The sequence below is a fragment of the Microtus oregoni genome, unplaced genomic scaffold (genome assembly GCF_018167655.1).
Source record: "Microtus oregoni isolate MIOR12 unplaced genomic scaffold, Mior012 000050F_ref0000143, whole genome shotgun sequence".
Classification (NCBI taxonomy): domain Eukaryota; kingdom Metazoa; phylum Chordata; class Mammalia; order Rodentia; family Cricetidae; genus Microtus; species Microtus oregoni.
In genome coordinates this window covers 15,472,281-15,486,989 of record NW_024543256.1, presented here as the reverse complement: position 1 = coordinate 15,486,989, position 14,709 = coordinate 15,472,281, and the positions used below count along the sequence as shown (strand labels likewise).

The 14,709-nt window shown below is 36.9% G+C and overlaps 1 protein-coding gene across 1 annotated transcript in view; it reads right to left on the bottom strand.

The window, feature by feature from the left end:
* LOC121437119 (collagen alpha-5(IV) chain-like) overlaps positions 1-14,709 on the bottom strand; it is a 191,883-nt gene that overhangs the window by 22,057 nt on the left and 155,117 nt on the right. The window contains 4 exon segments of the mRNA XM_041636956.1: positions 251-331; positions 6,309-6,435; positions 13,546-13,685; positions 14,398-14,487. Of these exon segments, the coding sequence (XP_041492890.1) occupies positions 251-331; positions 6,309-6,435; positions 13,546-13,685; positions 14,398-14,487 (438 nt within the window).

The following is a 14,709-nucleotide window of genomic DNA, read 5'->3' as shown; positions in this document are numbered from 1 at the left end:
GCTGGCCTTGAATTCACAGAGATCTGCCTGCCTCTGCTTCCTGAGTGCTGGGATTAAAGGTGTGTGCCACCACCGCCCAGCTCAATTTGGCAATTTTTAAATGAGAAGTTATTTATTCAGTTATGCAATGACAAGCAGATGAGCTCCACATTTCTTTTTCTTGGAAATGCTCACAGTAGAACAAAATTTGACCTCCCCACACTGACTATGAAAAACCACAGTCTTAAAGAATGACATTTTTCATGCTTACCTACAGGACCAGGCTCTCCTGGGAGGCCAGGGTTACCAGGAGGACCACTCATACCTTTTGGTCCAGGAAGCCCTGGGGTTCCTAGAATAAAAAGCCCAGTTTAACAATTAACAAAATAAACACATTGCTTTATGAGCTATAATTCAAACTTAAATTTAGAGTACTAGCACTGAAATAATAAAGACCAAAATGAATCCAAAAGATGTTGATGATTGCTGGATAATTTTCAATTAATTTGACAGGCGTCAATATTATGATATATTCATAAATATAAAGGTAACTACAGAAATATTTTATTGGTAATAAAATTTTTAGCACTTCATTCAATACTTGCTTTTAAATCCAGTCATCTGTTGTTGGACATGATTTTGCTGTCAGGTTTCAGGTATAATTAACAAAGTAACTAAGGACATTTTACATAGCTTTTTTTGTAGACATATGTCTTTATCTTGAGTAAATGGTAAAGAGTGGAATTTCTGGGTCAGACGGAGATTTGTTTTGTGCATTATTTAAAAACACCTAAAAAGCTATTTTAGACATAAAACAGCAGCATATATGAAAGTCAGTTGTTCCAGATCTACGTCAATCTATGTTTTAATATCAATTATTAAAAAACCAGTCCCAGTGTTAGCCATGTGATTTTAATGTGTTTACTTCGATGGTTAATGACATTGGTCACCTTTTCATGTGCTAACTGGCCATCAGTATGAATTACTTTGTGAAATTACCACTTCAAAGTCTTCCTCATTTTTAAAATTTGGGTTATACTTCTTCCTATTAATTTATAGGAGTTATTTATGTCAGGTTTCAGGCTGTCCAATATGCCAATTTTAAATTTTTTGCTTATTTTTCTAAGGGTCTTCCTTGATGAATAAAGTTTTAAATTTTGCTTAAATTAAATCTATCAATTATCTTCATTTGAAGTTATTGTCTTTGTACCTTTTATAATTTTATTTATTTAATTTACATCCTGGCTACAGTTTCCCTCCCTCCTCTCCTCTCAGTCCTTCCCCCACCTTCCCTTTGTTCCCATCCCCCAATCCACACCTGCCTCCTTTGTTTCTGTTTAGGAAAGGGCAGGTCTCCTATGAGTATCAACAGAACATGACGTATCAAGTTACAATAAGACTATAAGCACCTCCTCATGAGCAAGGTGACCCAGTATGAGGAACAGGTTCCCAAAAGCTAGTAAAAGGGTCAGAGATAGGCCCTGTTCCCACTGTCAGGAGCCCTACAACAGAACCAAGCCACATAACTGTAACACATATGCAGAGTACCTAGGTCAGTTCCATGCAGGCTCCCTGGTTGTTGATTCAATCTCTGTGAGCTCTTATGAGCCCCAGTTAGCTGATTTGTGAGAGCTTTCCGTGGCGTCCTTACCACTCTGGCTCCTACAATCCTTTCTCCCGCTCTTATGCGGGATTTCCCAAACTCCGCTTAACGCTTAACGTTAGGCTGTGATCTCTGCATCTGTTTCCATCAGTTGCTGGATGAAGCCTCTTTGATGACAACTGGGCTAGGCCAATCTGGTGAGATGGCCAGTTCATGCTATGTATCCACTATTTCTAGGAGTCTTAGCAGGGGTCATCCTTGTAGATTCCTGGGTTTTTACCTGACCCAGGAATGCCCCCCCCTTTCCAGTAGTCTCTTTCATTACCCTCCCATTCCACCCCCAACCTAATTGCTCATGTTTCCGTCCCCACACACCCTCAGTACACTGAAAAAAATCTCTTCTATTTCCCCTTCCCTGGGAGATCTGGGCATCCCCCATGAACCTTCCTTGTTACCTATTCTCTCTGGGTTGCAGCGTAGTTATCCTTTATTTTATAGCTAATATCCACTTATGGATGAATACATACCATCATGGAGGGCCAAAGGGATGGCTTAGCAGTTTAAGGCTAGGCTCACCACCAAAACACCAAACAACCTTTAGCTAAGAGCCTTTACTTTCCCTACTGGATTTATTTGGAACCTTCATTCAGGTCATTTTATTGCATAACATGTGTCTTTATCTATGTTTTTTTATATGAATATACTTATTAATCCTTATGAAAGTACCATACTACCTTAATTACTGCATCACTTGAGATCAGGAAGTACTAGCCCACCAACCTAGTATTTTTCAATGCAGGTTTTTCTTTTTCAGTATTGTTTCAAATATGCCATGCCCTTTCCATTTCAGAATTAATTTCTTAACTTTTTTCTTTTTTGACTTATTTTATTTATGTATATAACTGCTTTTGCCTGCATGTATGTGTACCACATGTATAGCTATTGCCCTTGGAGTTCAGAAAAGGTTGTCCAATGCCCTGGACCTGGACTTACAGATGGTTGTGAGCCGATGTACAGGTTCTGTGATTTGCCTGGGGTCTGCTACAAGAGCAAACACTGCAGTGATGGATGGAGATAGAGACAGAGACCCACATTGGAGCACTGGACTGAGCTCCCAAGGTCCAAATGAGGAGCAGAAGGAGGGAGAACATGGGCAAGGAAGTCAGGACTGCGAAGGGGGCACCCACCCACTGAGACGGTGGGGTGATCTATTGGGAGCTCACCAAGGCCAGCTGGACTGTGACTGAAAAAGCATGGGATAAAACCGGACTCTCTGAATATTGCAGACAATGAGGGCTGCTGAGAAGCCAAGGACAATGGCACTGGGTTTTGATACTACTGCATGTACTGGCTTTGTGGGAGCCTAGCCTGTTTGGATGTTCACCTTCCTAGACATGGACGGAGGGGGGAGGACCTTGGACTTTCCACAGGGCAGGGAACCCTGACAGCTCTTCGGACTGGAGAGGGAGGGCGAGGGGAGGGGGTGCGTGGGGAGTTGAGGGAGGAGGAGGGAAAAGGGAGGCGGGGAGGAGGCAGAAATTTTTAATAAAAATATAGTGGAAAATACTCAGTGATGAAGGGGGAAAATGTCAAAGATTTCTAGCTGCTAGGAATGTGGCTCAGTGTACAGTGTTTCCTAAGCAAGCCAAAGCCCTAGGATTCAAACTCTAGAACCCTACCCCCACTGAGTTAAAGTTTTCTTACAATGAAGGTAAAGTAAAGGCATTGTCAGGTAAATGTGAGATAATTTGTCTCCAGCAGTCACTTCATAATAAACGATATTTGAAAGTACATCAGGCTCTAGAAAATAATACCAAATGAAACTGTTATGTAAAACAATGTAGAAATATTCAGATTGAAAATACATAGGTACATGGAAAAGTCAGTTCTCCTTACTACAATAAATTATTTAGAGTTTAATAGACAGCTTAAAACACAGACAAAATTAGAGAAAAATCTCAGTGGTAGAACACTTGCTTAGCATGCAGAAATTCTTGTGTTCTGTCACCAACAATTAAAAAGTGATAATAGCAATTAATTATAAGATTAATCATGCACATAAAAATTAAATCCATAAAGACTGTCACAAAGACCCTGAAAAATAATATATTACATATGAAATGGTATAATGTTGCTTTAGTATGTGAAAATAAAAGTGTTGGAATGTCTAGAAGAGTCATTTAAAATAGTGTAGAGAGATATGGATTAAAAGTCAACAAAAACGCCTTTAATCCCAGCACTAGGGAGGCAGAGGCAGGCGGATCTCTGTGAGTTCGAGACCAGCCTGGTCTACAGAGCTAGTTCCAGGACAGGCTCCAAAGCCACAGAGAAACCCTGTCTCAAAAAACAAAACAAATAAATAAATAAATAAATAAAAGTCAACAAAACAGAAAAAAAAACTGAATAGGAAGTAAAGTACTAGCTAACTTTCAGCAATTAATAAAATCCAATGAATGACTAGCGTAGTGACTTGAATGTGAATCTCCCTCGTAGGCTCTGGCACCACTAACTTGATCCCCAGTTAGTGGTATTGTTTGGGGAGGCTTAGAATGTGTGGTCCCTGTGTATGCATGGTCCTTCTGGTGTCTACAGTTTCTTGAGAAGAAGTTTGGGTAGACTCATATTCCAAGTCACGGCACAATGTACTAAAAAAAATGTTCCAGTGTATTTCAAAACTGAGATAAGCTACAACCTCATTTTGTGTTTATAGGGGAAAATACATACATACACACTACATACATACATACACATTACAAAAGAAGGTTGTAGTCTCTCTCTCTCTATATATATATATACATATATATTATATAATATATATATGTATTCTTTCTATCTGTCTCTCTATCTGTCTGACTGTCTGTCTTTCTGTGTATCTAGTCTTTCTTCCTCAGATTACTGAATTCACATCTTCCTATTCTGTTCATATACAGTATTCATAGCTCAGTTTTGAGTTTTAAACAATTATTTGGTAGTATTAGCATTTTTTATTTATGGCTCGTTAAATTATAACTCCTTGGTATTTGATAAAAATATGAACATCTTGAAAAAAAATCACAAGACCTTTAAAAGTCCCATTGTAGAGTTAGCAAGTAACGGGGCTTCAGGAATCAGATGAAAAGAAGTAAAAGTCATTTTTAAATTAGTACATTAAAAATTCTGTAGAAGGATTCCTCTTATGAAATGAATCCATAACCTTTTCTTCCTTATTAAGTCTAGAGGGGAAGATCACAAATAAGCCGCTGCTGATGCTTTGGTTTTTCTCACATTTTCAAAATAGTCTCCCAACAATCCATTTTGAAAAGCCCTGGGTCTTCAAAAATAAAATCAAAGTTACACTAAAGTTCCTCTTGAAAATAGCTCAACCAGTCCACTGCACAAATTTTATGACAAACGTTTAAAGATTCATGCTACATGAAAAATGTACAGTTCCAAACTAATTTAACATTCCACATAACTAATACAGAGGGGAGGCAGCTTTAAGCGCAATGCCTGCACAAATATTAACTGTTTAAGAGAAATCAAAGCATATTTCCATCAAAGATATATAAAGGAATATTAACTTCATTTTTAATAATAGTTTCAAATCATAAACACCAAATAGTCTGTAAACTAGAGCATACATAATTGATTGTAAAACAAATTTTCAATTATTACACAGCAATGACAAGAAATAACTGACATGTGCAACCTGATTAGTGAATCTTGGACATAATGATTAATCAAAGAAATCATGCACACTGATACAAGACAGTGGTTCGCAACCTGTGAGTCGTGACCCCCTCCCAGAGTTGCAAATTAGATATCCTGTATATCAGATATTTATATTGCAATTCATAACAATAGCAAAATTACAGTTATGAAGCAGCAAGGAAATAATTTTATGGTAGGGGTCACCACAACATGAGGAAGCATAAGGAAGGTGGCAAACCATGGGATACATAAAGTGTGAGTCCACTTATGTGAATTTCAGTAACATGCAAAATTAACTGATGGTGCTAGAAGAGATGATAATCGTTATCTCATGATGAAGTGTTGGGAGGATGAAGAGCGGTGTGCGTAAACGGAAATACCATTTTGATTTTGGTTTGCGGTGGATTCATAGGTATATACACTAGTAGAAATTCTTCCAGAGACAGGAATGCTTCCATTAAAAGGTCAAGGAAACATAACCAAAGGCTCATCTATAACACTGTGAAATCCAGAAGCCAAACTAAAAATTACGCAGAAGCATGAAATGACAAATACAATCACCTAGGCCAGGCTATCTACTGCACTATATATAGTGCTACATCTCTTTGCTTGACTCAGTTCTTGTCATCTCAGTGAACAGCGTAATTGTCCTCCCAACAGCTACCAGCTGTGTGTCTGCGTCCACCGTTCTAAGAGAATCCGCAGCAGGCCAGAGCCTGGCAGAGTATATTATCACCTGCAAAACTACTAAAGCCTCAGAATTGATTTTTGGCTAGCAGTGAAAGATTGAAAAATGCTTCACCAAACAAGTGTCTCTGCCCACAGGCTATTGTCCTGCTGAGTCATGAGCACTCTTTCTCTTCTACTCAATTTATACAGAAAGGCAGGTAGGCAGAGAAAGGTAAAGTTCTACTTGGAGACTGTGTTGCTAACCAGTACAGGATGCAAGTCTGGGAAATAAGAAGTTGCTTCCGATACTAGTTAGGGTGGAAAAGAAAGGAAAGGGAGAAGGAACACTAAGGAAAAGAACACCTACCTGGGAATCCAGGCAGTCCTGGCTGCCCTTTCGCTCCAGGGCTTCCTGGTAATCCAGGCAGGCCAATATCTCCCACAGAACCTTTGATACCTGGGTTTCCTGGATATCCAGGCTGACCAGGTTCACCCTGAAAACATGAATGAAAAGACAAAACTAAAGTCTCTTTGTGACGTTGATGATATATCAATGCAGTATTATTTATAGGGTTTTTACTATATGCCAGAAACTCTGCTAAGTGCTTTATACAAATTACTTCCCTTAATAATCACAACAGCCTGGTATTCCCACTGATAAGTGTGAAGAGCAAATCTCAGAGAAGTCAGGAGCCTAAGAACTTTAGTGAGTGGTAGAATTAAGATTTGAACTGAGATCTGTCAGACTCCGGAGCTCATGCTATTCCTGTGCTACATGGATGCATCAATCTCATTAATCCTTGCCAATCCTATTAGAAAGGCAACATCATCAGCATGCAATAGTGATGCAGCTAGCAAGCGATGCAATCTGAATTTTAACTTCAGAACTTGAGATTGTCATCCTTAATAACTTAATCAAGTCAATTTAAGCCAATAGCTACACTAGGTTCTAATGAAAAAGGTTGATTTTTATCTTACCATGAACAATCTACCAATTCTTCAGTGACTATCTAATAGTCTGTTTCTTTCATGACATTATTCTTGACAAGTAGCCTACACGGCCCATGGGCTGCATGCAGCCAAAGAGAGCTATGAATGTGGTGCAACACAATTATTTTTAAAAAAATTACATTAGCATTATAAGACCTTTGCATCGTTTGGGAACTTCATTGTGCAGTACTTGACCGTGAACTTTATAGATGACAATTTCATGTCACAATATGAAAAGAGTGGACACACATGTGCTATAAGGATAGGGTCATATTCTTTGTTGACTATAACAATTTTGTATATGCAAATTATAACTCTTGAATTTCATTCGAAGTATCTTTGTGGCCATAGGCACTGTACATATTGTTATTTTCCTCAATGAATTATTTACATTATATTTCTTTCAGTATATTCTTAGAAAAATTCCTACCCACTTTAATAGTTTTAAAACTTTTCCTCAATACTGATGAAAACAGTGTACAATAATTCTAACAGTCTCCCACGGTACTCATTCTCCACTCATGGGGAACATGACCTCTTTAAGAGCATGTTCGTATTCAATATCACCTACAGAATGTCTTCTTAGGCTTGCCTGTGTGAGTAAGACTTGCTGTTTAAGTCTTGTGTGTTTCTATATCATGCGATTAGGTTTTAAAAATAGTGTCCCACTTCCTGACATTTTTTTCTCAATAGTTAAGAATCTTGGGCTGAGGATGTATGCATTTTTTTCTTACCGCTTATGAGTCAAACACATAGCCCATTTGGGGGCACATAATGGGTATCTCATAACAACTTGGCTTGAATTCATCCCACATTAGATGTTTATGCAGATAAACCAGGTAAGTGCCTAGTTTCATCCTAGACTGGCCTTCATTATTTATGAATGAATTAAATTCATATTACAAAATAAAACATAGAAAGAAATTCTAATATTCTGTTATGGGCAAACCTGAGGAACCCAGCACATTTCTGATTATTTATGATAAGTAAAGTATGTTAAATTCCACAAATGATACCAATCTCTAAGCTGTATTACCTCTGTCCCTCAATACAGTTTTTATTAATCACATGGCAAGTAAATTTTAAATATTTTATGAGGACTTATGAAGTGAATTACAATTTAGTAGCTTAAGTTTTATTTAACATTTTATTATTTATACATTTCCAGAGGGAAACTATGGGTTTCAGAAAAGACAGACCGTAAAGAGGAGAGAATTTAGACAAATCTTTTGATTCAGACAAATAAAAAGATCAGACCAGGAATCTCATGCATCACCACAAGAATGCAAAATTCAAGTCTGTTTGCACTTTTAGCAAAGCTAGGAGTGACTTGAATACAGGGAAGTTTCAAATATTTGCATTTATTCCATACTCAACTTTGATAAGATTCTTGAAAATAAAGCATATCAAACCAAAAGGAGCCAAATTTACTCCTGAGCAACTATCTTGCAAACATAGTACATTTTTTTTTCTTTTTAACAAGACTGATACTAGAATTGACTGTAAGGTCACTGTGTTGTATCACACACACCATGTAGACTAGAAACACCATTTAGAATCTGTTCTATTGCTAAAATTCAAATTGGCAAGCTAAGTATTTTGGTAATAGTCAGACTGTATTGTATCTTAAGCATCTTATCTTTTATGCTACAACCTATGACTTCCAAAATATATTTGTAGTTTGTCTTATTTTATAAACTGCATCAAAGTAAATGGAAAAGCTAATCTTTGCCTTCCTGCTTGAAACTGTAAAATTGAAGAAGCAATGCTACTGGTAAAAAAATAAAAACAATGAGCTGAAAATGTTTGATTGGATAGGAAAAACCCCATATTCTGCTGAGTAGCAACATTAAACATAAAATGGCAGCCCATAAGCTGGAAGTTGTAGTCCCTATATGATGATTCATTTTATAACTCTATCTACACATGGGGATGAAGGATACTACAAAGAAATGTTCTAGTTCTACTTTAGACAAAGAAAGTTAACTAAATGAACATTTTAAAACAGGGCTTCTATGCTATCCAACATGTCCACTTGTAGTTATATGACCAAAGAAAACAAAATCACTGTGTCAAAAAGACACCTTCACTCCTATGCTTACTGTAGCACTGTTCATAATAGCCAGGATGTAGAACTTATTTAGAGTCCTGCAACAGATAAATGGGTAAAGAAAATGTGGTTCACTAGACAAATAGTAAGCTCCAAAACTGCATGAAATTATGTTACCTATGACAATGTGGATGGACCCAGGGCACCTTATGCTCAGTGAAAAAAAGCAGAGAAAGAGAAGTACTTCTCAGAGCAGTTAGGAGTAAAATGCTGGTTACCAGAGATTATAGAAAATAAACAGAAGAGGGCTGGAGAGATGACTCAGAGGTTAGGAGCACTGGCTGCTCTTCCAGAGGTTGTGAGTTCCATTCCCAGCAAGCACATGGTGGCTCACAACCATCTATAATGAGATCTGGTACCCTCTTCTGACCTGAAGACACACATTTACAGAACACTGTACATAATAAATAAGTATTAAAAAATTATTAAAAAAGAAAGAAAATAAACAGAAGAGACAAGCAGAGGGTTTAGTTAACTAAGTATGGTTTTATCAGAGATAGATAAAATATATTTACATATTTCATACCATGGCTTCATGAATATAATAAATAATAAGCTCCACGTTTCTCAAAAAGAGCTAAAAGTACCAGGAATTTAACATTGCTTTCTGGACCCAGTTGTCCACATAAACTTTAGCATTTGGGACATCACGTGCAAGATCTATATAAGACCAGGCCAAACAAAATACCAGCCAGGAATGTGGGCAGTGGGCATGACATCCCATCCTATGCAAATGAGCTATTGGCAATTCATGGCCTCTGGAGAGTCAGCTTTCTTTAGTGATGCAGCACCTGAGACTCTGCTATATGGCACTTTGTCCATACACAAAAAGCACACTAAATAAACTCAGTATTAATTTTTAAATAACGGATGAAATTGACAAGAAATAGTGGAGTGAATTTAATAAAAATATATGCATACATAAAATTCTTAAACAATAAAAGTCACAGAAATTTAAGGGGAGCTATCTACCCAATGTATAAACAAATTAAATGTACCTCATAAATATACAAGAATAGAATTATCAATCAAAGTTAAAACAAAATAACAAAAAGTGGCTGAACAGTATTTTTGGCAAACTTTAGATATTATTAATGCAAAATTTGTACATATTAAATGCATACATGTTGATGAGTTTGGATAAAAAGATGTAACTCTAATCCAAACCATGTTACTTATAATATTTTCATTCTCCTCTTCATATATGTGTGTGCGTTGTGTGTGTTTTGTGTGTGTGTGTGTGTGTGTGTGTGTGTGTGTGTGTGTGTCAACAACATGGTTAAAAGAGCAGATGTAGTGATGCAGGCTTATAATTCCAGCAGTGGGAGAGCTAAGGAAATAAACTACAGAGTTCAAGGCCACCCTGGGCCACGTGGTGAGTTTCAGGACAGTCTGAGCGACAAAGTAAAAATGCATATAAAAAACAAAGCAAAGCAAAAATCAACCCAACAAACAAACAAAATAGGCATAACATATAATGTAAAATGAATTTTCTGAACATTTTCAGATGAATGGTAATGTCAACCACATGCACTGTATTATATACCACAGATTGCTGGAACCTACTCATCATGCTTAAATGAAGTCTGAACACACTGAACAATATCGACATTTTATCAAAATAAGCGAGAAAGATTATATAATTCGTCCTTCAGGTTTCCTATGTATCTAGCTCTCTCAACAAGGAAATATGTAGTTAATAGGGAAAACTGATAAATAATAGTGACAGGCTGCTTGGCCAGGCCAAACAGGGCCACAAAGGGTTTAATACATGTATGTGAAAGGTGATCAACACAGCAAAAACATGGCATTATACTTAAGATGATGAATTCAATATTATCTTTTAATTAGCTAAGAAAATATTAGTAAGAATATTGCTCCAAATACCAGGTTAGCATAGACAAAAGTGGCTCAAATTGTCACAAAAACATCAAAGAAAATGTGACTTATAACATTAAACTATGTCATATTATTGCTGTATTATATGTAGGTCTACAATTATTTTAAATATCTTCAAAACCAAGTATCCATTTGTTCATCAAATATAAGGATTCTAGAACTTAAAGCATCCAGAAATTAAAAAATTACCTTCAAGACAAGTGAAAACATTATGTTTATAGGTAGAAATCTTGCATTAGATTTCCCACTGCAGAGTACAAAGTATTTATGTATAACTTATTGAAATCATTTACATATCACACAAGCCATTCAGATCAGTGTTCTTAGTACATGCACAGAACTGGACAACCATCATTAAAATCCAATCTTAGAAAATTTAATCCTCCACACACAAAACCCACCTGCACTTGTTAACAATCATTCCACATTTCTCACCCTGGGCTCCAACTACATTTCGTTCTCCTGTTTATGCCAGTTCGCCTATTCTGGACATTTTATATAAATAAAATCATGTAATATGGTATCTTGGATCTGGCTTATTGTACTTAGGGTTAATTTTGGAAAATCATCTAGGTTATATCAGTGCTTTCTTCCTATTAATTATCATATCCTAGTCTATCGTATGGATAAAGCATGATTTGTTTAGCCATTCACCCACTGATAGACATTTTGATTTGTTCCAAACTGTTATCATTATAAATAATGATGCTATGAGCATTCACATACAAGTACTAGTGTCTGTGACGAGATCCACACTCACTTCTTTTGGGTGTATACACACAAGTGAGACTTCCAGGTTATATGACAGTTATAGCTTTTGGGGCATCATGAAATGTCTTTTCATTGCAGCTGTATCTATCATTTTACTTTCCCACCAGCAACATGTAAGGCTTCCAGTTTCATTACATCCTTTCCAAGCTTCTTGGAAGTGGCTACTTTACTGAGTAGGAAGTGGTATCTCACCGCAATATAAATTTGAATTAATATGACTGATGAGATGACTATCTTTCATTATTATTATTAATAAGGTATGTGCCTCTCTTTGTGGTCAAGAACAATGGCACTGGGTTTCGATCCTACTGCACGTACTGGCTTTGTGGGAGCCTAGGCAGTTTGGATGCTCACCTTACTAGACCTGGAAGGAAGTGGGTGGTCCTTGAACTTCCCACAGGTCAGGGAACCCTGACTGCTCTTCGAGTTGATGAGGGAGGGGAACTTGATTGGGGGAGAGGGAGGGAAATGGGAGGTGGTGACAGGGAGGAGGCAGAAATCTTTAATAAATAAATAAAAAATAACATATGTGCCATCATGCCTAGTTAATGCTGAAGATGAAATCCAGGCATTCACAAGTGTTAGGGAAGTATTCTACCAACTAAGCTGTATCTCAAGGCCCTGTTTGATAGTTTTTAATGGAATCTGCCTAATGGGTACAAAGTATTATCCCATTGTGTCATTGATTTGCATTTCTGTATTGACGAGTGATGTGGAATGTCTTTTCATGTATTTACTGGCTATTTGTATATGAGTTTTAGAGAAGGGTTTGCTCAAGGCTGTTGCTTATTTTTGAACTGGACTGTTAGGGCTTTCTAATAAAATTTCTGTCATCTTCATTCTTATGCATATGGTTATCTTACTGAAGTATACTTATAAGCCACATATAAAAGAAGCTAAAAATAGTCTTGCTTTAAGAACACCATAGATAACTCCCAATTCAAACCATTCGCTGATAAATTCAATTATAAATTCAGACATGGTTTATAGGGGTGGTTTTCACTTTACTATATGTTGAAATTAGTCCATTATAAAAAAATACATGAACAAATTTAAGAAGTTTAAAAAACACAATTCTAAATCAGTGAGTAAGAAACAGAATTTCTTACGATGACATTGAGTCAATTGGAAATTTGTCTGAGAAAAAAGGTACTGAACTGTGTTCCCAGGTCTACAGAGTTTCCTAAGTAGCAGGCCGTTTTGAAGGCTTGAAGTCAGGCCTCCAGTCCTCTCCATCATCCCTACGTCTTATGATGACTTTCCCATTTTAGCAAGAAAATATAACAATTATTAAAGTACATTCTTCATATTTTTCTCCAAACTTGCTTTTTACAAAAGCTTTCCTATCCTCCATGATTTCAAAACCAAAAACTTCAGGGTCATCCTTGACACCTTCTTTCTCTCAGATTTCATAAGCAAATCTTTCTGATTTGACTTTTGAATTATGTTCATAATTAGACCGTTTCTTACCGCTTCCATTGCCACCAGCCTGATTCAAGCCAACACTATGTCTATGCTATATAGGTAAATACTAGCATAACTATTCTGTATACAATTTTGAAATCAAGAGGTTCAATTTTAAAATGGATAATGTACAATTATGATATTCTTTCTGTTTGTTTCCCATTTTACTTAGGAATAAAACCTATGCTAGGTTCTTAGATAATACATTCCTGTTACCGGCTTGACTTCACAACCTATGATAAGATTGAAGTAACAATTCTTTGCTCAGAATATGCCTTGTCTTTCTGGAGTTTGTTTAGTAAAGAATCAGAAACAAGCACAGTTCAAGAAAAGCTACAACTTCTCAGATGCATGATCAGAATAGCATTACCTTTGGACCAGGAAGACCGGGAAGACCAATGCCTGAAACACCTGGATCTCCTTTACTTCCTTTCTGGCCAGGTAACCCTGGAGAGCCTGGTTGTCCAGGAACTCCAGGAGGTCCAGGGGGCCCATCCACACCTTGAGGGCCTGTTGAAAATATGTAATGTAAAATATTTAATAAAATAGTCTTTATTCACAGCAAACCTAAGATGAATGTGATTTAGCAAAAAGATCTTTTTAAAAACTTGTGCAAACTGGGTATACATAGTGAGTTTCATGCACAGGTTTATATAACAACCTATTTCTAAAGAAATTTTAATGGAAGGGAAGAAGCTGGAGAATAGGTATGTCTGTGAATTCTAACTTTTTCATTTCTTCAAATTCTGTCCCTTATTAAGTCACTTTTACATATTTGTAGTGAGAGTTCTATTCATTGGTTATTTTAGAGAGTGTCTTACTCTTATTCTATCAACATTAGCTGCCTCCTCTCCCATCTCCTGAGGAATCCCAGCCCTCTTTACATACTAACACTTTGATACAGACCCAGACTTTCTACTTAATCTTTTCTGATTAAAAAAAAAGGCATAAAAATGAGGGTTGGGTCAGGGGTCAGTCGGTAGAGTGTTTGCCTCATATGCATAAAGCTGTTCAATCTTTAATACATTATAAACATTGCATGTTGTCAAGTACTTATAATTCCAGTATTTCGGGGGAATATACAGGAGGACTAGAAGTTCAAGATCATCCCCAGCTATGCAGCAAGTTTGATGGCAGCCTGTGGTACATGAGACACTGTCTCAAAGAAAAAAAGATAGTGAATATTAATAGGACAAAATGACTATGACCCTCCATCACTCACCAGGAAATCCCATGTCACCAATGTTTCCTTTAAGTCCAGGAGGCCCTGTAAGTCCCGGTGGACCAGGGAGACCAGGGTCACCCTTGGGACCTAGAAATGTAATGTAAACAACGAATGGCATCATGGGACTGGAAGGACAAGTTTCATTGTATTAAAGTCCACAGATACAATTCAATGTGAAATAGTCAGGGGTTTTTCCAGAACTCTTGTTAGTACCATAGTGGGATATAATTAAGCTAATACAGGTCTTTACATTCAACTTCAGAAAAATAAAGGTAACTTTACCTGAGCACTTTGTTCTTCTCCTAAAAC